Here is a 27882-nt window from a genome sequence, read left to right as displayed (position 1 = left end):
TTCCCCATCAGAATCATTAGGCAAATGAGAGGGTTGTGCTTAGCTGAAATAAAAGTGGCTGAGCAGAAACAAGTTGCTAGTCAGGAAAGATTATGAAGTCATAATACATTCCCATGCTGGTTTACTGAGGCTTTGAGCTTAGAGCAAAATGGAACAAAAATATGCTTTACTCAACCAAGGAGAGGATAATGAAATGGTGAGTAATTTAACCAAATCTAATCATTATTTCCAGTTTTATCACTCCATGTAATCAATGAAAAGTACTTTGGATTTCTTGGGATATTAATTGAATGAAACTGTGCAAAAAATTCAGGCTATATTTCCTGTGTTACTGCATTGCTAGTCATTAAACTGTTGTTTGTGACATCTGATTGTATTCACTAAAGTGAGATTTGGGGCTTTAAATAACTGACTTCACTATTCACTATGAAGGGTCTATGCCAGTGAGTGTTTGCTTGGCTGACCCTATATAATGCATGGTTTAAAAAGTGAGACTTATTCACCCAATGCATTATGCAGGGATAGATCAGCCTTCTTGCTGGAGAAACCTGTCCGTTTTGGCCTTTCATAACAGATAGTGACACTAGAAAGATGAAACCACTGCAAACTCTCTTAGTCAATAAGCCCCAGTGACACTCTGGCCGTGAAAGAGTTACAGATGTGATAACATGCATTTAATGCTTTACATACTAAACAATATTAATCCGCTTTAAGAGAAATTTAAGAACAGCATAGTGTTCTCCTAGGGAAATCTTAACAGAAAACAAATATTTTGTTTATGACAGTCCTGTAAATCTAGAAGAGATTTAATGATTATCAGTTTAATCCTAACAGCTAGGTTTTTGTTTTTTTTTTATCCATTTTCACAAATTGCCTTCAGTGTTTTTTTTTTTGTTTTTTTTTTCTCGCGAACAATGCATAACTCCTACTGTAAGAATAAGCAGGCTTTTGAAAAGCTTGCTTTATCAATGGTATCATTCTGTAGTAGACGGAAAGCAGTGTAACACAGTCCTGAAAATGTAAGGTGTATTAACTTTTATTAACTTATGTTTTCAATAACCATGTCTGACATCTGTTTAATACATTGAGGTATACAGTAGAATAACCGAGAGATGCAGTATGTTTTCCTTTCAAATGTTTGTTTAAATGTTCTAAAATCAGCTTGTCGATGAGGCTGTACAGAATCTATATCAATGCCTTGTAAAAATTATTGGCTTTTAGATAATTTTCCTCAAGATATCAAAAATAGATTTCATATAACCCATATAGTTCCATACTGATTAATCAGTCCCTGAAAATAAAAATTCCAGATCAATAAAATCAGAATTATAAATATGACACCTTTGGTACAAACAGCATTTAAAAATTCAAATGTTAAATTCAAATAGAAATGCTTGGTTAATCTTTGTTCACTGGCATTGAGTTATGTTGACAAAACATCTGAGTTTATAAGTAAAACCAGCATATTGACATATTGAGTTCATTCAGTGACTTCATCAATGATGATTCATTAGCTGTCCTTATGAAATCATGTACTGAGAAAAAAAAATGTTAATCCTTGATAAAAAAAAGTGGTGGTATGACTTGGCTACATAGTGTATGACATATTGTAAATAAACCAGAAATGCAACTTAAACATGCTTTAAATAATTTGCAAAAACTAGTAAAGGTGGAATTTTATGCCATAAAGATGTACAGGGCTCTTCAGGAGAACTACGGACATGCAACATTGCACCTCCAACATTGAAGAGGTTAACTGCACTTTGCATTTCAACACTAAAAAAGGTTAGACACACACGCATATGGCGGTTTTGGACGCCTGCACTGAAGAAGCTAACTAAACACTCATGGAACTTCAGCCCTGAAGAGAAACCAAGGCAGAGGTTGGGGTCACTGCTGTGCTGATGGTGCATTTTGGTTTGTTGCAACTTATCCTACTATAAAAGAGGCAAGGATGACTGTTTCCTGCATTTCCTTTTAAAGGCACACTCAAGCCATCATATGAACTTTAATGCACACAATCTGAATTGGCCAAACACCTCTCCATGCATGTGATACAATTACCTCCATTCAACGTCAGGGCTGATGTGGTGAACCCTGTGGGCAGGGGTTTGTGTAGACTACCATGCATGGAAAGCACTCTCATTGATTTAGATTAAAGTAACAACATTTTGATATGCATTCTTCTTTACTGGGACTGTCAGGGACTTTAACTGTAACATTGCTCCGCGTGAAAACGGGTTAAGCCATCTGAGAGAAGGCAGTAAACGACCAATGATGTGCCAGGAATGTCACAGAAAAACGGTAATCTAATGACCAATGACAGGCCTGGCATGTCATGGCATTAAATAAGTTTAGAAAGCATTCAAGGTCACGCAAACTGTAATGTGTCAATGATGAAACACTGCAGCAGAGGCCTTGTGTGGCCCCTCTCTGTGGTGTCCACATGTGCCATATATAATAAGGTGGCAGATGCCTTCTTTGAAAATGCTTGGAAGGTTGATATCGAGGAATTCTGTGACCCCCTAAAAACACCCAAGGAAACACTGTTCCAGGCAGAGGACACAAGCGCCACTGCGATTTTGCCTCTAGCAAGATGGCAACACCCACTAGACCAAAAATAAACAAGTTTCCACAAGGGGCTCTCCAGACCTGCAGGTTGAATAGAGGTCCTGCATTCAACTGTGGAAGTCAATGGAGCCCAGCTTTCTAATCATAATGTGATTAGTAAAATTAATCAAAATAAACAAATGTTACATGTAAAAATATTCAATCGTCCCAAAAATCCTAGTATAGTAAGGACTAAAACACCAGCATTTGAAATACCCATGAAGTGGCTTCACTCTGTTCCGGCAACCCAAAAAACCAAGCACCGAGAAGTGACACTGCACCTTGAGTTTCTGGGCTGTACTCGGAAAGTTCCCAGGTATGTTTAAAACATGACACTGTTATATTTCAGCCACAAACAATGCCACCTTACATGACCTTGGTCAGACCAAATGTTCCACACACTATAATTTATATAAGCCTGTGCTACAAAATAATTACGTTGAGAGCTGCAGGTGGGTTAAGAAATATTTTAGTTTGCTAACTACAGATAATGGGTGCCTGAACTTAAGAGCTGGCCCTAAATAATGTATAGTTAATACCGCAAGGTTGAAAGTTTCCTGCTTTATATAATAAACTTGAATTTAAAATAGGTTTCTTATGGTGCCTATATGTCATTAGTTTTTGGGTCATAATATGAATCCATTCTTTTTCTTTGTTTTCACAGGATGTCACTGGATACAGAACAGAGAGATGGCGACAGATCTTGTGTATTATTGGGTATATCTTTTCTCTTGGGTTTCTTCCACTCCTGTTCTATTGGAAGCCAGAGATAAGTGTATGGTGCAAATGTACCCCATGCAGTTTGGATAAAGCTGATGTTATACTGTTCCGGACCACAGTAAGTGATTAGTAGCTGTGTAACATATTTCTAAATTGTCAAAATGTCCCCTGGATTAGGAATAAATATTTCGTTCTGTTCTCCTAACTGCCCTCTTCATGATTTGCATCTCTCCTATTTTTGTAATCTGGAAATGGAGCTGAATACATTTGGTGGGTTTCTTTGCAGTTGCATGTAATCTGTACAAACAATCCTAAAATAAAAACATGGAAAATTAATGTTACAGCACCTTTTGCCTAGGAACGGTGACCAACTGGTTGCGTAAGTGTCCAAATCCTTCTAGTGAAACACCCAGGGTTGTCTTCTGTCCAAAAATAAATACTTTGTGGTGGTATTTTCAGTTGGTGAGCTACTGAACAGTCCCAAATGAGACATAGTTTGGAAAAGGGAGCAGGCATGTTCCATTTTGTGCCCTGTAACTTCCAAAAAACCATGAGGAAACCCTATCTGTCTATCTTGGCCCAACACAGTCCCAAACCACCTGCGGGCCCATACTCGGGCTTTACCCTGATGGCTGATGGTTACCAGTTGGCGGACAGGTGTGTTGGGGCCCTTTAAGGTAATCCACAAGTTTAAAGCAACTATTCCTGAAATTCACAGAGAAGGCTGTGTGACTCTTGTCTGGTTCCTGCTTCTTTAGTTGTCTCGGGGTGCAGCTGGCAGCACACACTGAATTCACAACACTGGATTCACACTGCTCCACAGTTTACACTGGATTTTGGATTAGAGGGATGTTGTGGCTGAACAGATAGAAGAAATTGAATTAAGCCAGTTGCATTGTTAAAAAAGGCCAGACGAGAAGCCAAAATATAGCCAAATAAAAACATGGTAATTTACACCTTTTACAAAAAATGTATTAAAATTACATTATGGTATATCGCAATATGCTCCACGTATATAGTTATTAGTTACATCAGGAGTGAGATGACTTTTGCTTACATGGTACCATACATTCATGTTTCTGAAATAATGTTTTTTTATCTTTTAAACACTAAGCAGCTCCTGATAAATACAATGGCTTCCAGCGTCTTCAAACCAAGTCGATTTTGTTGTTTTATTTTAATGTTCATTACCATAGAAAATATTCTCTCAACAAAAGCATTGCTGATTGGAAGCTACATGCACATCAAGACATACAAAGCAAAGCCACGAAATACACATTTTCCCCCAATAGGATAAAAAGAGGGATCTATTAGATTTGTATTTGTTTCTTTCATCCTATTGGCCAGCTTCCCTTAGTATTTGTAAGAACCTAAGGCAGGCATGTCCAAAGTCCGGCCCGCGGGACTGATACGGCCCCCAAGTGAGCCACGGGACTTGGCGTCATCAGCCGGCGCAGGGAGAAGGAAAGCGCGAGATTTGGGCTTTCCTTCTCCCTGCGCTGGCACACACAGCCACAAGGGCATCTGATGAAGAAATTGTGTAGGGGAGGGTTAGATTTCAACCCTCGTCTACAGTAACTTTAAACAGGGTTCATGTTTGACTGTAGACGAGGGTTGAAATCTAACCCTCCCCCAGTAGCGTACCGAGCGGGGGGTGGTCCGCACTGGGTGCCGCTCATCAGAGGGGTGCCAACTTGCCGGCACCCCTCCAGAGACGGACAGTAATGTCCGCCGCTGGAGGAGCAGGCTTGCAAGGGAGCGGTATCGGAGGTCTTTAACAGACCACCGGCTCCCTTGAGTGATTTTAAGCCGGTTCAAGGATCCTTGAACCCGGCTTAAAATCACTCAAGGGAGCCGGAGGTGTGTTAAAGACCTCCGATACCGCTCCCTTGCGATCCGCGCGGCAACAGCTGTTGTGCGCCGGGGTTTGTTGTCAGATCCCGGCGCACAAAACTGAAGCCGCGCCCACCGCTGTCCGTGCCCTCTGAACCCCGTGCCCTCGGAAGAAGACAGAAGAACTGAAGAAGAAGAGGAGCGAAGAGCAGGAAAAGGAGCTGTAAGGAGACAAGAGGAAAGGTAGGAAAGCATACAGTGAGAGTGGATTGGTGTATGTGTGTGGATTGGTGTATGTGCCGGCACACACAGCCACAAGGGCATCTGATGAAGAAATTGTAGGCAGTGGTGGAACTACCGGGGTCGCGACTGCGACCGGGCCCTGGAGTTCTGCCAGTCAGTGGGGCCCAAGGGGTGCCGAGCGGTTGCTGAAAACGACCGCTCGGCACCTCTTGGGCCCCCCTGACTGACAGAAATCCAGGACTCCTCTGCTCGCCGTTGCTGCCGCCGCCGCCGCCTGCCTCTGCGCTGCCCAGAGTGCAGTGTTGGAAGCGTGAGGTGTTTGTCTCGGGTCGTCATATGCCGGCACCCGAGACAAACGCCTCACGCTCCCAACACAGGAGTTGACGGTAAGTGACCTACAAAGGGGAGTAGGAAGGGAGTGGGTAGATCGTGAGAAGGGGGGTAGGGAGGGAGAGGGTAGATCGTGAGAAGGGGGGTAGGGAGGGAGAGGGTAGATCGTTAGAAGGGGGGTAGGGAGGGAGAGGGTAGGGAGGGAGAGGGGAAATTGTGAGAAGGGGGGTAGGGAGGGAGAGGGGGGATTGTGAGAAGGAGGGGTAGGGAGGAAGAGGGGAGATTGTGAGAAGGGGGTAGGGAGGGAGAGGGGAGATTATGAGAAGGGGGTAGGGAGGGGAGATGGTGAGAAAGGGATAGATGTGGTATGCCGTTTTCAATAAACTTTGCATAAAAAAATTAATTTGCATTTAATTTTAATGGTTCAGAAAATGTCAGGCAAAATGGTCGGCCCTCGCACATGTTCACTTCATCAAATCTGGCACTCTTCGAAAAAAGTTTGGACATGCCTGACCTAAGGGAACCTTGCCAATACCATAATGAAAGGTGTAGTGGTAAATGAGAGAAAAAATAAAATGAATAAAATTTGTGAACCAGTATACTGTCATCCAAGTGACAATTTGAAGTAAAAGAGGCAGAAGCTACTCCAAAAGCAGCTTCACTGGGCCCCTGCAGTGTGCCTGGACCTGAGGCAGCTGCCCCTTTTGCCCTGTGTTAAAGAAGGCCCTTTGGTGAGAGATTCTACAGGATTAATTGGCCACATGACCACCCAGCCAGTGTCATCAGGGGCCAAAGTTCAAAAGTTCCAGAGGTTTACCAAAAATAATCTGGGAGCTATACATCTAAAGATGGTTTCAAAATAAAGTTCTATCTGTCCTTTAAAAGAGAATCATGGTTAAGCAAACAGTGTACTTATTCTATGTGGTCTATGCATTTGCAGGATGAATACAAACAATACTTTAAAAAGAAGGTATCCGTTATTTATCCATCCTTACAAGGAGCAAAGCCTGATCAAGTGATTGCTGATCAAAATTCCATTATAAGTAAATGTTTAATGAAGTCCAAAGGCAAGGCAAGTATATTTTTTTTTTGTGCAGTATTGTAGAAAAGCTGTGATCCCCACCGACTCGTATATAAAAGTGCAAAATATAATAATAGTACTTCCCACCGTCTGCTGCTTCCCGAATTTCACTCTTCCTCAGAGCGCAATAGTGTAAATGTGTCCAATTGTGTAGTATTGAAAACTGAATGAAAGGATGACATTTAACTAGCCATTTTTTTTTCATTATATTTGTCAGACATATTTACATAGTTCTCTTACTGTCATGGTTATTTGCAATGAACAATCTGTATAATTATGATACTGTACACAAATATGATTGATATAAATGTTATAATTGCTGTAGATACGCTGTGTAAAAGTGCAGAAAATACATTGTGTTTGGGATGCTTCAGAAAGCCAATTTAGGAAAATAGGGTAAGTGAAATGTATAATACAGTGTTATTTGTTTATTTTTGTTTTAAAGTAGTTATTAAAGTACCAAAGCATTGGATTTGGAGTGACAATGATGATGTCCCATGCATTTACCTGTGAGCCTGCTATGTTTTGCCCACTGCATACTCACCTAAGCTGCAGCCTGCAGACTAGTTGGGAAATCACAATCTCCCTCTAGTCGCCTCAACATTAGGGAGCGCGAGGTCTGTCACTTCAGATATGACGTAGTGAAGAGGGTGCGGTAAAGCGAGGTCTGAAATGACAGACCTCGTGCTCCCACCACAGGATACAGGATGGAGGAAAAAGGATGGAGTTAGAGGTGGGGAGAAAGGGGTGTAAGGGCAGGGTATGTGTTTGTAAGATTGTGTAAGGGCAGTATAGTTATTTGTTAGCTGGTGTGTAAGGGCAGTGTATATATATATATATATATATGTGTGTGTGTGTGTGTGTGTAAGGGCAGTGTGTGTGTGTTTATGGGCAGGTGTGTCTAAGGCCAGTGTATATGCGTGTGGAAAGGCAGTATATGTGTGTTTATGGGCAAGTGTGTGTAGGGGTCCTGGGAGGGAGGCTAACATTAGCCTTTTTTTAATTAAAAAAAAAAAAAGCTAGCATTATGGTGGACAGCTGGCTGGCTGAGAATCATGGGAATTTTAGTTCACAGCTAGCATCTGCAGCTTTACTGTTGCTGCACTTCCCATGACTCTCAGTCAGCATCATGAAAGTAGTATGTCTCACCGAGCCTCATGGGAATTCAATTCAATGTGTTGGATATTTTTAATATACATGACCGTGCTGACAAAAATGAAGCGTGTTTTAAGTGGCAATGCAAGTGCAGCATTGTAAAGTGCAATCGCTTGTATCGGCGAGTTCTGCGAGATTTAAAAAAAAAAAAGTTAAATGTTGGGAGGTATGTAACACACATGTAGCACAGCCATGTTTGTGTGTTTTTTGTTTTGTTTTTTTTTGTCTTTTTAACAAAACCAAAAAAAAAGTAGTTTAATCATATCGGCTATGAGAAGCTCATTCACATGTAATGTTATTCAAGGATTCTGGATGAAGGTCTCTCCTGTTCAGACATTCACACCAAATATGGATCAGGCTTATCCAACGAAGAGCAGAGCCTTAGGTAAGAAGAATGGGGGGGGGGCAGAATTTGTGTTTTTTATTATTTTTTTTATATTTTTATTTTTTTCTGTGGCTGTTATCAAGGTTGGATTTTCCATTTGGAAGCAGTTGATCAATTTCTGTTTATCTATAAACTAATGATATCTATATTTTTACCCAGGAAACAAATGTGTGGTCTAAACAAAATTGAAGTGAAGATTATTCCCATTTGGAAACTGTTGTTTAAGGAGGTGAGCTTTTACAAGTGAAAATAAACAAAGTCAAAAGAAAATTGCTATATAAGTGAAAATTTGGGACATATTCAAAACATATTCAAAAATGTTATTACAGCTGTGGTGATGGAGGTATTATGTTTTATATAATTCTAACAAGGGAAAAAAACACATTAGGTGAACAGGACCCTGCTTACAATCTAGAGGGAATGGAGTTTGGAGAAATAGGGAAAGATTGTGCCATAAATGAATGTATGAGTAGTAGTGGCAGGTAAGGGGTTCTAGCTGAAAATGTTGTACACTTCTCTGAAGTGGGTTTTGAGGTTTTTCTTGAATATTGAGAGGGAGGGTGAAAGTGCGTTCCAGCGGTATTGGGAAGCATGATGAGGAACAAGGAGAGCTTTCGCCCATGGGAAGAGTGTACACGTTGACTACAGGAGTATTTTGTGCTGAGGGCAACAATGTGTGGTGGAGCAGTATCATGGAGGGCTTGGTATGTTCCAGATTTCCAGACAGAATAACTAGTAAGTTGTTCTTTTTAAAAATACTTTTTATAAAACATATAATAAGCATATCTATAATGTTTTAAGTATTAAGTTGTAAACGTTGTAAAAGTGGTTGGCAAAGATGGATATTCGTATGAAGGAAGTTTTTGATGGTCTAAGTGACTCATTTAAACCACTAGAGGAATTTTCAAGGTGTGCATTGATCAATAAATGCATTTGTTTTCTGCAAATACGATTATGAGAGGATAGAATTTAGACTTAAATCTCAGGAACTTGGATCATGTTACACTGAGTATAGCAGTTACGTTTTAATCTGGGAGTAAAAAGTAATTCTACACAAATGAACATTATTGCATTATTATCATATTATTCTGAACCTTAATTATCCAAGGCATAATTCGGCAACAACTTTACCTTCTGTATTAAGCATTCCACTCCAAAGTTAAGACCACAAACGCCACAGTTATCAATTGCAGTAAATGAACTATATAGCCAGGACCAAAAAGTCCATCAAGTCTTTACCATGTATGTCCTATGGCCAGTCCATCCCTAGTTGCACCGCAGGATGAAGTTTTTAGGTAGAACAGACAGCAAGGCTGACAGTGTCAGGGTAAACCAACATAGAAAGGGAGAACAGGCCATTGCTTTTTAAAAGCAATCATCGTACAGGAAATTCATGTCTTAAACTATTCATGGTGAGCCATGCTAATAAGCTGGACAGGGCTGCCTTTTATGGTGATTTAAGCTTTTGAAGTCTCATGAATAGAAGCTGGACAAAGCTGGTCAGACAATATCAAAGGTTGAAATCCATAGGTTGGCCGAGGAATGTGGAAAGTCTTGTTTGTGCATTTTGTATAACCATTAGACTTTATTGAATACCAATTTCTTGGCAATAGGCTCTCCATAAATGGTTGCCTTCTGTCAAATATATATCATGGATATGAAAAAGAAAAATAAAAAAAATACAGTAGGAAGACAATCCAAAATCATGGGATGAAATCATCCATTTTATAGAAACAGTCCATGACTATGGAATGTGATGCAAAGAGACTGCAAGATAGCAACATGACTGCAGTGGGGACCATTGGATCTAGTACATGTATGACAGATAATAATATTCCTGGGAAAAGTAGATTGCCGAAAAGTATTTAACAAGATCATTGGTCTCATGATTCCCACCATAACCAGTTAATAAGGTGTTGTGTAATGTAAGTAACCCCTCGGCTTGGCGTGGCCCTAGGTGAGGCAGCCTACTAGGAGATTTCACTGTCAAGCCCTGCCATTTACAGAACACATTCTAAAGTTATTGCCATTCAGAATGGCAAATCTAAAATCATACTAATATAGTAACTAAGGGCACATTTTACATGAATAGGAACTTAGTAGAATGTATAGCTGAAATGCTTGGATAAAAATGAGCGGTGTAACAGACAAAAAAAAACTTTTATGATGGATTTACTTACTGATATTGCTTTTGTTTTGTTTTCCAGATTTTCAACCCATTTTATGTTTTTCAAGCCTACTCTTTATCTATTTGGATAGCAACAAACTATCTTGAATACTCCATGGCTATTCTACTGATGACAGCGATGTCCATAATTGCAACTGTATATAATCTGAGAGTGGTGTGTATGATAATTATAGAATTTAAATTTAAGAATATTATACATTAACGTATTATAGTTTTTATTGGGCAGAAATAACATTTCTATCTTTCCTTTTTTCAGCAATCAATCAAATTACATAAAATGGCTGAATCGTATAACAGTATTATGGTTACTATGCTTCAAAAAAATGGAGGTAACGCTAATGGGATATTGTTGGGTAACGTGATAATACTTCAGCATGTTTTGACACAAAAGAATATATTGGCCTGTTTAGAAATAATATAGAGGCTGCATAATTTAATCTTGCGTTTTAGTTGATAAAGATGTATTTCCCAAAATATAATGCTAACAACTACACACACACATTTGGACACTAGTACATTAGAAGTTTAGATTTACATAATGAAACCAAACTTAAACTAAAGCCAATTGGAGTTCTTTTGGAGGCTTCAGCTCCTATCACCCTCCATGTTGCTTGGTAATTGTTTTTGTTATTATATTTCAGGTCCACAATATAGTTTGTTACCCTCAACATCTAAATAACGGCCTATGTTTTAATTTGAACAGAAATCAAAGAAGTTGAATCACAGTCACTGGTCCCAGGAGATGTCATTGTATTGTCTGAAAACAAGCTTTTCTTACCCTGTGATGCCATATTAATTAGTGGAGGGTGCACTGTAAATGAAGGCATGTTAACAGGTATGACTATTGACTCTTAATTGTAAATTGCTGTAGTGGTGTTATATAGTGAGCAGGCATTTTCTCCCAGTGGGAGTCAATGCGCTTTACAGGTGTGTGTGCGTATAATATCATTTATTTGTGGTAGGGGTAATACATGTGCGGAATGCCCACTGGGTCTGGAAAGGTGCCTAAACCCCGAAAATGCCCCCTTAGGTAGGTAGGAAAGGGGCTTACCTCAACGAAAGGAGAAGGATGAGGAATAGGAAAGAGAGACTATAGAAACTGAGGGTGGGTGGTTGCAGGCGGGAAGAAGGGGTTAGGGGCAAAAGTTAGTTAGATTTGGTATGTTATCTTTCCTCTGATCAGTAGTTTCCGTCCATTTTAGGAGATTTGCTAAGCATCTGTTGATTAGAGATGTTGGATCTTTAGTTCCTGGTACAAAGGAAAGATACAGTTGTGTGTCATCAGCATAGCAGTGATATCTTAAGCCATGACGACTGATTACAGAATGTCCACCATTGGCAGCGTGTATATTAGCATTTTATATACCACCATCAGGATCTCAAACAATTAAATATGAAAATTTTTACCCTTTTTATTATTGCGGTTTTAAGGAGAGAGTATTCCAGTGACAAAGACCCCTCTACCTAACATAGACAACTCTGTACCATGGAAAATCCACTGTGGGGATGACTATAAGAAACATGTCTTATTTTGTGGAACCCAACTCATCCAGACAAAGCCACATGGCAAGGATCTGGTCAAAGCAGTTGTGCTACAAACAGGTAATGTTTCAATCCATATTTATACAGTTCAAATCTACCATTGCACGTGCGTAGTGAAATGAAACCCTCTAATTACAGGTGCCTTTAGGAACTGACAGTAAAAGGGTATTGTTGTAGCTTTTAGCATAACTGAATCGGTTTATTAAAGCTAGCTACTATGGCTTGTCTTGTTTTCTATTCCCAACCCTATGAGTTGGATTTGGGAATATTTGATTTAATCTTAATATGTCACTTTTCTAATTTCTTTATCTGTATTTGTGCCTAGGATTTAATACTGCAAAAGGTGACCTTGTGAGAGCCATTCTGTACAACAAGCCTATTAGCGTCAAACTACACAAACAAGCGCTTCGATTTCTCGTTGTACTTGTATTTATTGCCCTGGCCGCAGCTACCTACACAGCGGTTGTTTACTCAATTAATGGGGTAAGGCATTTGCCAATATGTATCATTTCTATTTAGAGAAATATGCATTGCTAAAATACGGTAATCCACAGACGCACAGTGAGAAAACTTGGCTTAGTTATGTTGTATAAGGTGAGGTTTTCCCCCATATTAACCTCAAGACATGCAATTCTTTTCTCCACTGTTTAGGCCAGTGTACATGACACGGTGCTTATGACATTGCTGATGATCACGGCAGCAGTGAATGCAGCCCTGCCTGCTGCTTTGACATTGGGGCTTTTGTATGCTCAAACAAGGCTAAAGAAAAAGGGTATTTTTTGTATTAGCCCTCAGAGGATTAATATGGCTGGACAACTAAATCTGGTCTGTTTTGATAAGGTAAGTTTAACATTGTAATACAACGTATTGAGATTTATTTCATTTATATTGAAACCTGTATGTATTGTAATTGTGGAGTTTAAATTGATGGTAATATTACACACATTTCTGGGCTTTATAATTCTGGTTAATGGTTCTTATCGACATTATATGGAAGTTTTTTGTTATATGCTCTTAATTATGTAATACATTTTAATCCAGACAGGCACTTTGACCGAAGACGCCTTAGATTTATATGGGCTTCTTCCATGTGAAGGAAGTTGGTAAGTGTTATGTTCTGTTAAAGATTGTTTATGTATGCTGACGTGGGGTTTCTAAGACCTCCACTCTGATGATGGGATACAATGCCATTTGTGGCAAATCTTTATACATAATGGTGCCTCCCAAAACTTCTCCGTAGACCATCTGTAGCTGTAAGGACTCCCTCTTCTTCCCACACACCTACTGCTAGGCATAATCCGATGGGGGATGACTTGTGTAACATGCGGCCTCCCATTGTAGCCCCTGGGGGTGATGTCTGGCAACGTTTGCCAGATGACTGGTCCGGCCCTGCTGCTGGACTTCTGTATATGACATCATATCCTGGCATTCTGCACCAGCAGGTGGTGCTCAGGCCAGAAAGGAGGAAGTGTTAGTGGAGAGCTCTGTGCCAGTGGCTGCACAGATATCTATCACCAGACTACGGGCCCAAGCAATAGCTGCTAAACATTGGTCAGTCTGTTTAACTTCCATGTGTGAGGCAAGTAACATGATACGTTTCCACCCACCCCACCACCATTTAAGGTGTTTTGGGGATTCCTATGTACAACTATCTCATTCCCCACCACTATTTGTAGACATGTCTCTTTACCACAGCCTCTACCCTAAGGAGCAGTTGCCCTTTAGAAGGCATCCCTGTTTTCAGATACATTATCGGGTTAACCTTTTCAACATGTTTTCTTCCTTCCTAATCCAGTTTTCAGAAAATGCATCAATTTTCTTCTGGCAACACCCTGCATTGGGGTCATCTGCTTGGTGCCATGGCTAGCTGCCATTCACTCATCATACTGGAGGGTAAAATACATGGAGATCCTCTGGAATTGAAGATGTTTGAAGGAACAAACTGGGTAAAATAACTGCATTTAATAACACATTTATAGTTGAGGCAGATATTTAATAAATAAAGCATAGTGTTTCTTTATTTCTTCTATTGTCACAAATACTGTAAGATTTTTATTTTTTTAGAACAAGCTCTAACTGCACGTCACAGGAAAATAAATAAATTACCTTGGATATAATAAAAGCCTTTCAGTAACAAATATTATACCCGAAGCTGATATAAATTTGTTTCATGAATATGGTGATACTGTCTTGAAAAGATATTTCTCATGGAACGTTAAAATGGGCATTTTTGAACAGGAACTTGAAGGCTACATCCCGTGCAGTCAAAAAGATGGAACATCCGCTTCATGTACAATGGTAAAACCAGGACTCAAGGCTAATAAGGCAAGTCACTTAAGTTATATGTGTTTGTGTGGGGTTTTTTTTTAAATTTAGTTGTAAATGCAAGTTTGTAATATAGTGCTGAAAGCTGAGTGACAAACCCGAATATAAGGTTTTTATTGCACAATGTAGAATGAAAGCTTATTATTTTTATTGGATTGGTATGCAACTCTAAACACCTGCGGATTAAGAAGAATCAAATTCTTCAACTCTTAACTCTAAGTATTTTATGAAAGTACAAGGCTTTTAATAACTACACAATTCTTTTAATTCTTGGACTTGTTTAAGGAATGCTACTATTGTACCAGCCACAAGTTAACTTGGATTCTTAAGGTCACTCGCAAAAAGTTTAATTAAAAAGGTATATTGTAGGATTAAATAATAATATCAGCTGTTCTTGGTGACTAAAAGAATCACTGCAAAAATATTTTTTTTGGAGTGGGGGGGGCTGAATTTTTAGTGAATGTCAGCAAAAAAATTTTTGGTAGTTTTCCGGCATAGTCAGTTTTCTTCAACTGAAACCAATGCTATATATAATGAGATAAACACATACTAAACATGAACTAACTTCATGATATTGCTTATCTCTATGATCCATGTATAAACTCAGTTTCTATGTTTCAACGAAAATACTAAATATAAGCGGTTTTCATGGATCACCTCCGTGTAATATAAACTGGCCTGTTTTAATTTAGGTCCCTGTGGAAGGAATCTCCATTCTGCATCAGTTCCCTTTCTCCTCCACGGTGCAGCGCATGTCTGTTATCACACAAGCTATAGGACTGCCTGGCCTTACACTGTATTTAAAGGGAGCTCCAGAGGCGGTTGTCCGCTATTGTAAACCAGAAACAGGTATTTCTATGTCCAATTTACAGATCCTCATTAGTTTGAAATGTGAGGTGACTGCTAGTAGGCCTTTGCCATAGTGAACAATGAGCCTGCCACGTTCTACATTCAAGGGATGAGCTTACCCATTGAATCGTGCCACGACTAGAAGCATAAAGCCAACATATGATGACGGAGCAATGCTTGGACATGCATGAGAGTTGTAAGCATGTTTTCCAGTTTGACATTCCTTTTAAAGAGGGATAATTTTGTTTTATATGACTTTTCACTTATAGTTAGTTATTTATAACACATTACTGTCATATATAGGGATATAGAACTCTATGATATACCAAAAATTCTGAGCTCCTAAAAAGGGAAGGGGAATTAGAGAAGGTCCCAAACTACAAGGTACAAGTTATAGTATTTTTTAAATAGCCCTAAGTTACTGGCAGAGCTACCTTTTGTTGTGTTCACCTTTTCTTACACAACATTTAATAGCTGTATATTTTTATTATGTTTGTGTGTATGTATGTGTATATATATAATATTTGGGCAGTCTTTAATAATGCATATCTGCAACAAAATGTTTTTTTATAATATATCTTATTATGCTTAACCTAACTGCGCTATTTCCTAATCAGTTCCACACGATTTTTCGGAGAGACTTGACTTCTATACAACACAAGGTTTCCGAGTGATAGGACTGGCCTATCGATCAATAGACATTGACTTTCAAGAGTTGGAACACTTACAAAGGTAAATACTGATAATGTAATTAAAAGTAAAGATAATGGATTATAACAATATTTGGCTAGTGAATCTAGAATAATAAGATCACTGAGAGTCACACAGGTCAATATTTAGAGGAACTTTTAAGCTCAACGTAAATGCCCCGCAAGGTGTGGAAAGCCTTGGCAACAAGTATGTGTTTCCAAGATTTAGAATTGTCGTGTACAGTGTTTAGTGTGAGCAGTCTGCACGGTAGGACTTACTAGCTATGCAGTGAGTTTTCACTGCAACTCAAACGCCATTCAGTGTTTTAAAGCATGAACCCCCATATAGCCCTTGTGCTGGGATTAATTGTTTACTAAGTGTGCAGTAATGTTAAAAGCACAAGCATAAAAATTAGAAACAAATATATAGTATGGCATTAAACTGGTAATTTTAAGATATTGATGTGTTATATTCATTATAGGGAATTATGCAAGGATATCATGTACTTAATATATAAAATGTTTTTTGCATGTAACCTTGTTGGTTGGTAACTCGCTTTTTATTTCTATCACTGTTTCTGTTGAGTTCTGAGAACAATGAATAATCTGCAGTGCACTGCACCCTGGATGAAATGAGTTCAAAAGTATAAACTAGCATTATAATGGTGTATTTGTTTTTTGTTATTTCCATTGAAGGGAGGATATGGAATGTGACCTAACATTCCTGGGGTTCTTGATCATGGAAAATCGCCTTAAACCAGAGACAAGTGCAGTGCTGCAGGAGCTGACCACAGCTAACATTAGGACTGTAATGGTCACAGGTACACTAAGGCATTGTTAGTCTATATGAATCCAAACAAATATGCAGTAACTGATGTAAGTGTTTGAACTGTGAAAAATACCTGTTATCGTAAGGATTTCCAGCTGAATGTTGCTGTTCTGCTTAAACTGAACAATGCGAATCATGAAATCAAAGGTTTAATGAAGCAAATGTTACATGATTACTTATGGGATGTGTTTTCGAGCTTAATAGTTCTACAAACAATTTATCTAATGCTACAGTTAATACATCCTTCAAAATACCGCAAATAGAACCATATCTCTAATGTTTGAAATTATACAGCAACTTTATTGTGCGTATTATTTTCAAGGACTTACCAGTACGGTGTACAAAAATTTTATATTTATAGGTGATAATCTCCAAACAGCTCTGACAGTTGGAAAGAATTGCGGCATAATTCCCACTGATGGACAGATTATTTTAATAGAAGCTACTGAAAGTACAGAAGGTGTACCACCATCGATTACGTGGCGACCTCTGTGCGAAATGCAAGCAAGCAGAGTTCAAACAAAAGTATGTTTTGCTCCTTATTTTGTTTCAACTGGAATAATATACAAGCTATGGTGCTGCTTAAAAGTACATATTTTAAAATCTGACTTTTTGTATTTTAATCTCCATCTCATATACAAGACAATATGCACTTGACAGAAGCTAGACACATGTACCTATCTGCACTGTTTACAGGTCTGTGAACTAATTATAAAACATGCTTGTTTTTTTTTTTTTAATAGAAGATCCATATTGATCGTAGAGGTGACCAGTTATTTTATCCCACTACATGTGGAAACTTTCACTTTGCAATGAATGGGAAATCCTACCAAGTCATTGTGCAACATTTCTATGACCTTCTTCCAAAGGTAGGTATCTACATGGGGCTACAACTAGATGTATTTATTGGAGCTCATACAAGAGATTTTCAAGAACCTTGAAAGCATTCACTCCAGAAGGAGATGCCTCAGCCCAGTGGTGCAAGTGATAAAGGAGTTAGAGCAGCAACATATTCAAAGTCAACAGCATTTTTTAAGGCTCAGTATATCCATACACACCCAATATTACAGGTGTTAAAGTTGGGACACCTCTATGGGAGTCTAGCAAAAGGAGTAGAAGGGTGTAACTAATGAGAGAAGTGGTACACCCACACATTTTTACCCAAATAGCCCCCAACATGGAACCCAGTGTCGCGAGATGGCCACATGGGAGCTGTGATGGATTACCACAAAAAAGCAGGCTGAAAATTGGGACTGTCCGCAAAAACTGGTACTGTTGGGAAGCATGCTTCTCTAAATTCCTCTTTGATCCAGTGTGTGGTAGCAGGAAGGCATCTCTGCCACTGTTCTCTTATTGGTGGAGCTATTTAATTGTATGTGAAAACAGGAAGTCATATTGCTGCCATGATTTATTCCAACACAGCCAAGATATGTGATAAGCAGAGATGTTGTTTTGCTCTGTTTATTTCAAACAATTACTTTCAGTCTTTGCGTTGCGTTGATTTTTTTATTATTAAGAAACCATTTTAAAAAATGTTTTCTATCTATGCACAGAGCAATATACATTGTAAGCAACATGTAAGCATGTATATTATGTTACGTAGCAAAGTTATTGTAAACAGTGATACAATACTTCTGAAGCCGTCAAGTGTGTGAACTGCCAATTTTTAATGAATTTGGAATATGTGCCAAAATATGTTGAATGTATATCATATTTCATTGAAAAACATTATCTTTTTAAGATACTTCTGAATGGTACCATTTTTGCTAGAATGACACCACGGCAAAAATCAAACCTTATTGAAGAACTTCAAAAAATAGAGTAAGTTCAAAGTGTGATGAACCGTATCATTGGTAAATGTACTGTTTGTTTGACCCTGAATGCATATAGGCGTTATCTTATCGACTTATGCGTATGCATCTATTCGTATAAGGAATATCTTCATGGTGTCAGCGTATACAATCAGCTTTCACAAAGAAAAGACAAAACTAAAGTGTAAAATCAACTTGGGGAGCTAGTGTATATGCCCAAAACAGTTTGGATAAATAATTACTTGTTTTTGTCGTTTAGTTTTTATGTTGGAATGTGTGGAGATGGTGCAAATGATTGTGGGGTAAGTAAAGCATATTCACTTTTTTGTATCTTTGTATCAGATTCAAATCATAAAATGCTGACACCCCTTTGTTCTCAGTGTGTGTATATAGGCTTTGCATTTACATGGATGTCTATTGGCTTCTTTGCATATTTCTGAAATTGCAATAAGAACTAACCATTGATATGATAAAGGATTATTTGCTCATCTCAGGTGATAATTAAAAAAGTGATTAACAGCAAATCGCTACCAACTTGATATGTGAAGGTTACAAATACATGTAGTAGATGTTCCATGGAAGTACATTAAAAGCAAGGGCAGGTTAACAATGGGGCAAAAAAAAAAAACATTTTCCCCATTGCGCTGAATACACAAGACATTGCACTGGCACCGTTGTAGGTAATACTAGTACAGGGTGTCCTTGAACAGTGTTTCCTAGTGAATTCTACATCTTTCGTTTTGTTTGTTTTTTTAAATGAAAATTCCTTTGTCCTGAATGGATGACCCCTTTTTATTATTATGCACAGTCCTATTAATGAACTGGTCATCAGAGCGTGTTTGGTATTGTTGATATATATATATATATATATATATATATATATATATATATATATATATATATATATATATATATATATATTTGTATAATGTTATTACATGCCCTCTAATAGGCCTACCACTGGGCAAATGTCTGCATTAGCATTGTAAAACCGTGGCAGGTGCCTCTCGACTGTATCAGAAGCGCCGGATGTGATATGTTCTGTGCAGGATCTGGCAGGGCTTCACAGATACAGTAGATCACTAGGAAGCCCTGCCCCTCCTGATAGGCAAGTTGGGGGACTTGGAATGGGCTGGTGGGGAGTTTATAGGCAGGGACTTTTGTAAATTGGTATCAATAACCCTCCAGAAAAAAAGGAGGGTTGTCTCATTAATTGTTATGGCTGTGCTTGAGGGAGTTTTTTCCTTTTTTTTCACTATAACCAATCAGGATTTACAAAGAGAGAGACAACTATTAGATATATAAGTGTGCTGATGCCATTTTAACTTGTCAGTTGCAGCAGTTACAGACTGATGAGAGTTAGTGTAGCAATGTTATACAAGCAACCTGCAGGGGGGCTTGAGAGTTCAGTGTGAGTTGTAGTAACTGGAGTTTGGAGCTAACCAGCTCAGCATGGCAGTTGTATGTTATGAAGCTATGCATAATAAAGAAGCCTGTTTTACCCTTGACTAGAGTGCATCAATCTATGCATAGGAGGTATCAAAACAGTTAGCGTGTGAGATAATAAGAGTTAGCTTAGCAGAGGCTGAGAATAATGCTCATTGCTCACCTACTATACTGCAAGTTAATTAATATTTTATTTTAGTGGAGAAAATGTACTGTTATTGGGTGGATTGGAGAAGCTGTATTGACTACTGTAGTGTATTACAGGGGCTGTAGCAGACATTTCCCCCTGTTCCTGAGTAGAGTTTAGTTGATCAAGGCAGTTGCCTACTTATGGTACTTGCCAAACCAGCTTTTCCAGCTCTGTGGCCTGCATCTTCCTCCTCACTATCTCCACCCTCACCAACACTGGCCCCAGGCATCATCTTCTTAGTAAGGAGTGCAGTCATCCCCATGTTATCAATGACTATCAGTATTCCAAGCAACTTGCATACACTTGTCACATCAATACATGTGGCGGCGTTATGTGCACAGAGTGATATTTCTCAACATGGTACCACAGATGTCTCACATCTGTCAACTCCTCAGTCACTTGTTTTAACTTGGAAGCTTAGACCTAGAGAGTAAGCCAGGGCTCAAGATTCACGTTGCTGTTGTGTTAAAATAAAAAACTCACTCAAGCCAAACATTTAATTCAATGGGGAAACAACCTGAGAATCTTTTTGTAAAAATTTTTTGTATTTATTCTTAATCCAAAAATGTTACTCTCCCCACCACACAAGCAAGCATACTGTATCACAGAGTTACAGCAATTACATTTAATAGAATTTCTTCTATTAACAAGTCGCTTATCAGTTTTCACTGTTTTAACTTAAACAGTTCACCGAGGTGCAGAATTTGCCTTGAAGTTTTGTTAAAATAGAATTCACGTACTATGCACATGTAGGTCTACGGTTTGTCTTGAAATCTCCACTCTTTTGCTTAGTGTCCATCAAAACTTAGAATAAACCTTGAACAATTCCTCCTATTGCTTTCTGAGCAAACAAAAGAATATAAAGTTATTGTAATCTGCTAACTGATGAACTGTTTACAGGCACTTAAGGTGGCTCACGCTGGAATTTCTTTATCAGAACTGGAGGCATCTGTTGCATCCCCTTTTACTTCAAAAATTCCGAATATTGAATGTGTACCAATGCTAATCAAGTAAGTGTCCATTTTGTACTATTTACCATTATCCTCTTGTTTTACTAAGGTGTTCATTGCAAACATTGTTTTTACCTGTTTGTTTTACCAATTAATTAATTGCTTTTGTTTTTTTGACACAGGGAAGGACGGAATGCTCTTGTCACTTCCTTCGCGATGTTTAAATTTATGACTATGTTTATCCTGATTGGACTGTTTTGCATAGTGCTCCTGTTTTGGGTATGTTAAAGGATTTTCATAGTACTTTTTTATTTAGCAGATCCAGTGTACAAAAATCAGATACTTACCAAGTGATAATATGCACAGCACAGACTATTGAGGTATCCTTGTATACTCCCAAAAGTGAAAAAACAGCCATGCCTCTGCCAATATGTTACAAATTGTTACATCCTCTGTAATTAAAATGTGCTTTTCTTTCTTAGAGACAAAAACTTCTTGGTAACTACCAGTACCTTATGCAAGACTTGGCTATCAACATTACATTTGCCTTAACATGTAAGTAACTACCCTATCATATGTAATGTGTTAATGATAACAACAATTCTAGATCTAGACTCTAGATCAAAGGCCCATCCATAACTAGATGGAGTGCTAAGACACAAAGCTGCAGTGGATAATTTTTGTGCAAGCTGCATAAAAGTCTTAAAGGACCGCAAACAGTACTGGATTTAGGGAAAAAGAAACACTTGTGTTCTGTTGGGGGATATAGGGCCGGCCTGAAGTGGTGCCACCCCTGGTCATCATGCCCAGAGTCCCTTTGTCACCTCCTTCACTGTGCTACACCACTTTTCCTCCCCATGTAGCATATACCCCCATATACAAAATAGATCAAATGACTAACACATGTAAAACCAATAAAGCAGATGTAGATTAACTGAATAACACATGTAAACCATATATTTACAGGTGTATATTAAATAAATAATACATAGAGAGAGAGAGAGAGAGAGAGAGAGAGAGAAACTGAGAAACTGAATAACACACAAACGTGGCATTACAGGTTTAGATCTGAAAAATCACATGCAAACTCAGCATTGCAGGTATAGGTCAAATAAATAATGCATAGATCATCTATCGCACACCCCAAAGGCCAGCCCTGGCACCTAGATTGCATTCATAGGACTTGTCCCAGCACCCAGATTTCACCCACATTTGTCTCTTTTCAGTCAGGGCCCCTCTCGGTCTGGCTCTTGCACAGCCATGATGTCTGTAGTCTGAGCAGCAGGAGGTCACGTGACCCTAAACGCTCTGCCTTCTGCATGCATGAATGGAGCGCAAGAGACTGCTTGTCTCACCATAGAGAAAGGTCTGGCAAGCCAGTGCCTCTAGCAGAGCCTCAAAGGAGAAGCTTTCTGGCATGTTGCACTCCAAAAGCCAGCTATGACCTTTTTCTGATATCTGAAGTATGATTTGAGAATCACTCACAAGGACACTTGATGGAATGGTATGAATAAAGGTGCCAAGACAACAAAGGGAGAGGGTTATGGTTTACATATAAAAGGAATAAATAAAAATAGGAGGATCTAACATTGTTTTCACCAGGTTAATAGACCCAAAGCATCTGTGAATCTCTTTTGTATTTTACTACATGCAGTGCCAAATCCTATCAGTAATATTTCTGACTTTCTTTTTCTCTCTGTAGTGGGATTAAATGGCCCAGCCCCAAAACTGGCTCCATATAGACCATCAGGACATCTTCTGTCGCCTCCTCTTCTACTATCTGTTTTTCTGCATTTTATTTTCACTGCTATGGCACAGACGACAATATTTGTCTTACTGTTGCAGCAGCCATGGTATAGTGAAACTGATGTCTTCAGGTAATTACATGGCATTTTCTGTATATAAATTAACACTTATCAGGAAACAGACATATTAACGGGTTTTATATGTGCAAATAATATTTACAAGTATACAAATTAGTAATAATTAAATATACAAATACAGTAACTACAAGGTGTTGTTTTCCCCCCAAAACTATGATTAAAAATAAAATGAACATAAACTGATTTCTTTTTTTTTTGTTGTTGTTCTGCTCCACAGTGCCTGTCTTCCATTAAACCACACTACAGCAAATGTTACTACAAGAGAACCTAGATTTGCTGAGAACTTTTTAACCGCTACCATGTTTCCTGTAACAGGATTTAACCTTATCACAATTGGATTTGTTTTCAGCAAAGGAAAGCCATTTAGACAGCCTCTGTATACTAACTGTAAGTAGTAAAATGTAAACGTATGGAAGAGCCCCAAAATCATTTCAGACCAATTGTTCCTTTTTTTGGCTCATTTGTTTTCAGACAACACATTGTTTTCTGCCTTTTTCAGTTCAGATGAAATTCTGAAAACTATGTCTTGTTTCCCAAAAATAAATCTCACTCCCCTGCCTTGTATCTGCACCTGCTTACTCGCCTTCTCCATATGTTGTGTGGTCTCCTCTGATCTCTGTCAGTATTTTCTCTACAGCAGCACAGAGTTCGGAGGGAGAGCAAGAGAGGAGAGGGGAAGCAAGTCAGTGTGTGAGGGATTGTGCAGCTGCAGATTAGAAAGTGTCATGAAAGAGGAGAGTAGGAGGAAGTGCATAGGAGGAAGTGCATAGTGCAATAATTACTTTCATTTCCTTACAGGCACTGAAACAGTATATTGTCATTCGCGTGTTGTACACATTTTAAAATGACCTAAGGTGGTTTGTTCCCCCACCCATAAAGTGTATGTTTAACTCCAATACCCATTATAATGGAAACGTGTGCCTGTCCATGAAATTTATTTTACTTTGATTTATTTTTTTCATGGAGATACTTAAACAATTTCACAGCATAAGAGACCCAGTGGGCCAATCCATGGTGCCTGTTTTATCTGCAGTAAAGACTCAAACCTTAATCAGTCTTTTGGTCTTTTCTTACATTTTGGAGCAATATACCTATTCCATGCATGTATAAATTAATCTACCACTTCTGCTGGGAGGCTATTTAACTCACCCACCACCCTCTCTGTGAAGTAGTTCTTTCTGATATCAATTGAAACATCCCTGCGTTAAGTAAAAATCCGAGGAGATTTGTGGACCTCAAGCTACTAGTTTTACATTTTAGCTTTTGCTATTGCTAATTCCCCCCAAAAACAGTGACTTGAATAGTAAGCTAATGTTGCCTCACTCGACTGCACTGAAATATAATTGAATCATCTCTTAAGCACCTCTAGAGTATTTGCACACATGTAACATGCGCAAATGAATTTGGGTCACGATTACCAAACCCCAACTACTTATCTTGTAGATACAAAGACCGTGAGAATATGCCCTCCCCATATACTTGGTCCTTATCTTTTTTCCTTTCGACCTGTGTGCTAGGTCACCTAATAGGTTGAGAAAGTGGTAAGAAAAATTAGGAACTTGGGGAATAGTGGGCAGAGTTAAATATGACCTCCCCCTACCTACAGGTTAAAAGCTGCCAAAGGTTTCAGTGATCAGATGTAAATCATGGACCAAGCTAGAGTGTTTGTAAGTAGCATAGATCTTTTACAATTAGGTCACTACCACTTCTTCCTCCAAGTGCCCCTGGGTAGTCAACACTACAAATCCAGCTAGAGCAACTTCAGCTCCAGCCATCATATGCACATCATCTCCAGCACAATGGAGATAATAGTTGAAAGATAATAGTTGTATGATGTCCTTCTTGCAAATGAATGGGAGGAATTTGCAGAGCACATCATATGAATTGCAGCTTTGCATGTGGGTCTTGTTCCTCACAAGACCCACATGCGCAAAAAAAGTACTTCCATTGATTTTAATGAGAGCACTTACCTTACCTTACCTTGAAGCAGTCAATCAGTGGCGCTAAAATCAGGCCACAGAGCGAGTAGAAACATGCAGCTGTAACTCCTTCGTATAAAGCTTTGAACAATGCATAGTAAAGCACTTATATAGTATTGTTTATATCCATTGATTCTTAAGGGGGTTCACTAGAGTCTGTCTCTCAACTGAGATGGGTATTCCAAAGGCTTAAAAGAGTAAAGTACTTCAAATGCAAAAGTGAAGGCAAGCCCGAATTTCAACTGAACTCTGGGCTTGCATATCGTACCACCAGCACAGCCATCTTGATAGTCAAAACAAGCATCGTTCCATAAAAATCACCAATAAATCAGCTACACACTATAATTTTTATACAGTTTTAAGTTGCTATTAAATATATTTCTAAACAAATTATCTTCAAACATTAAAATGGATAGCATGGAGTTGTTATGGTTTACAAATAATCCATATTGTTGGTTTACAATAAAGGTATTACAAAGGTTTATACTTGCAGTGCATACATATATTTACTTAGTATTTTATTTAAATAGATTACTGGAAAGCTCAATAAAACATTTTACTTTTGTAAACTTTATTTTTATTTTTTGCAGATTGGCTTTTACTTTTAGTAATCTTCCAAGTTGCATCCTATTTATTTCTGCTTTTTGCAGATTTTGAAGTTGTGTACTATGCCATGGAGGTAATATATATGTAGTAGTAATTGTACCATAATGTTTTATAACGTGATCCATTATATTAATTCGGGAAGGTATTGGGGGGGGGATATTTACAAATTTCCCATGCCCGAATTGCCTGGCTATATCATGGAAATACAGGTAGTGTCCAGGCAAATATAGACCCAACCAGGCTATTAGAATGACAGATGCTTCTGAAAACACCTTGTGATACTCGGCTCACCTAAGTACTCTACTAAAGGGGCAATGGTTCAAAAGTATTATATATATTATGGAAATACTTGTGAGAATTAAAGCGGGATAGTTTTGTGACTCTGGTTACTAGACGTGCATTTGTGGGTCCTCATTCTCTTACAATCGCACTTTCATTCTCGTTCACTCTCTCTCTATCTCTCGCACTCTCTAAATGTTTCCCTACATTCTCTGCTGACCACTTCTGCATCTTCCTCCTCTTCTCTCATAACCTGACTAGAACTTCTTTTCTCCATGTTAATTCTCCTTAGTTTTGAGGAATAGCTCAGCATTTCTTGATTGTCAATTACAAAAAACTTAATATGGATAATTGGTACAAAGTACTTTTATGCTTCCCCACTGTACCTAATTGCAACTGACTAAACTAATCTGTTGTTCATTATAAAAATATATTTTTGTTCTACTTTTATTCCACAGCTTGTTTGCACACCATATGCCTGGAGAGTCCATATCTTCATTACAATGCTTGTTCATTTTGTTGTATCATATGCTGTGGAGGTAATTGCAGTTTTAATGTTAATCAGAAGTATTTTAGACATTAAGGGCTATATTCATTATGGTGAAATAGGTTTTAGAGTGCTTAAGTGAAGTCCAGTGTCTTCATATTTTTTCTCCATATGTGTGACATATATAATTATTTTAGATACTAGAACCCTCTTACCTCCCTTCTTACAACATAAATATTGCAAAGATCCCTTTAAGTGGTATTGGTATTTCTAGAATTTATAATATTATTGTAGATACCACATAATAACATAGGAAATATGCCCTATTACTGGGAGATTTCCTGATGCTTTTAATAAAGGGCAACCACTACATTTTTGTTTTACTTGTCTTTTTTTATAGTGTTTTTTTTTTTTTTTCATAATTGAATGCTTTCAGGTGCATGCCTATTTATGGTCTAGTAGATTGAGCTAGAATACTAAACAAACACTGCCATCATAGTGCATGTGGAAAATAATGGAATGGCTTGCTCTTAATCACACCATCCCTGACATTAGAAAAAAAAAAAGTCAATGCAGGAAAGGGTTTCATTGGGCAAGCTGGACATCTTTAGCATTAGCATAGACAGCCAATTTAGGTTGGGTGACCCTGCTCAAACACTTAGAGCAAGAAGAAGCTTAGCTCAGTAAATGGATTACCATATTGTATTGCTATATCCTTTCTTCGTCTTCTATATGTGATAGCCCAGCGCTTCACTTTTTCCTGACCTATAGAGACCAGGAGAGCAAGGGAGAGAGGAAGCCCTGCTTGCCCCTTTCTAAGGACATAGGGGACATGAATTTTCCTTGTCCTAAACCCTGCAAATCCTGAGAGCAGCGCTGGTAGTGCCCGTATATAGTATGCATGCAGCTATGTATCTTAAAATGGAAAATATACTATTCTATTATAGAATTATTCAATCTTAAATATTGCTGATCCTATGTTTTCATTGCAGGAAGGATTCATTGAAAACAGAATGCTCTGGCTGAAAATAAAGAAGATATTTAACTATAAATCAAAAAGCCAATATAGAAAACTACAACGGATGCTAGAGAATTGTCCAAATTGGCCTCCTCTAAACAAAACAGACTATGCAACCAAGTCTGTCTCTACAATGAATGGCAGGTTCATGATTTGTAATGAAACTGTTCACCAGATCCCTATGGTAGATATCAAAGAACAGATTACTGAACAGATTTATTTATAGGGTGCAATTGAACACACATTCTGTTCAAGTTCTAAGCTAACATCAAATAATATTTAGTATCGCCATTTCATTTATATGTATATGTTTTGTATATATCTGTATGTGTTTGTGCAAGTAGATTTCTTCAAAAAGACTGTTGACGATTCTTTATGAATGTGTGTAATACACTATATGCTTACCGGCCACACCTTGCTAGTACAGAGTTGGACCTTCTTTTAAATTCAGAAT

At 38.3% G+C, this 27882-nt stretch overlaps 1 protein-coding gene across 1 annotated transcript; it reads left to right on the top strand.

The window, feature by feature from the left end:
• The first annotated feature begins 66 nt into the window (after positions 1-66).
• LOC128482980 (probable cation-transporting ATPase 13A5) lies at positions 67-27731 on the top strand. The gene is made up of 30 exons (XM_053459000.1): positions 67-196; positions 3275-3448; positions 6677-6808; positions 7143-7213; positions 8277-8357; positions 8517-8586; positions 10565-10699; positions 10802-10874; positions 11249-11380; positions 11977-12147; positions 12413-12570; positions 12739-12927; positions 13129-13190; positions 13883-14033; positions 14326-14412; positions 15105-15261; positions 15879-15993; positions 16647-16771; positions 17141-17304; positions 17523-17648; positions 18521-18600; positions 18850-18892; positions 21127-21236; positions 21359-21455; positions 21659-21731; positions 22879-23053; positions 23277-23446; positions 25629-25717; positions 26382-26462; positions 27403-27731. Exons 1-30 carry the CDS (start codon positions 149-151, stop codon positions 27652-27654), a joined length of 3591 nt encoding a protein of 1196 aa, XP_053314975.1. The 5' UTR covers positions 67-148; the 3' UTR covers positions 27655-27731.
• The last annotated feature ends 151 nt before the right edge of the window (positions 27732-27882 follow it).

The sequence above is a fragment of the Spea bombifrons genome, chromosome 3, assembly GCF_027358695.1.
Source record: "Spea bombifrons isolate aSpeBom1 chromosome 3, aSpeBom1.2.pri, whole genome shotgun sequence".
Lineage (NCBI taxonomy): Eukaryota > Metazoa > Chordata > Amphibia > Anura > Pelobatidae > Spea > Spea bombifrons.
Note: the sequence above shows the minus strand (reverse complement) of the source record. Positions and strands in the feature narration are given on the sequence as shown.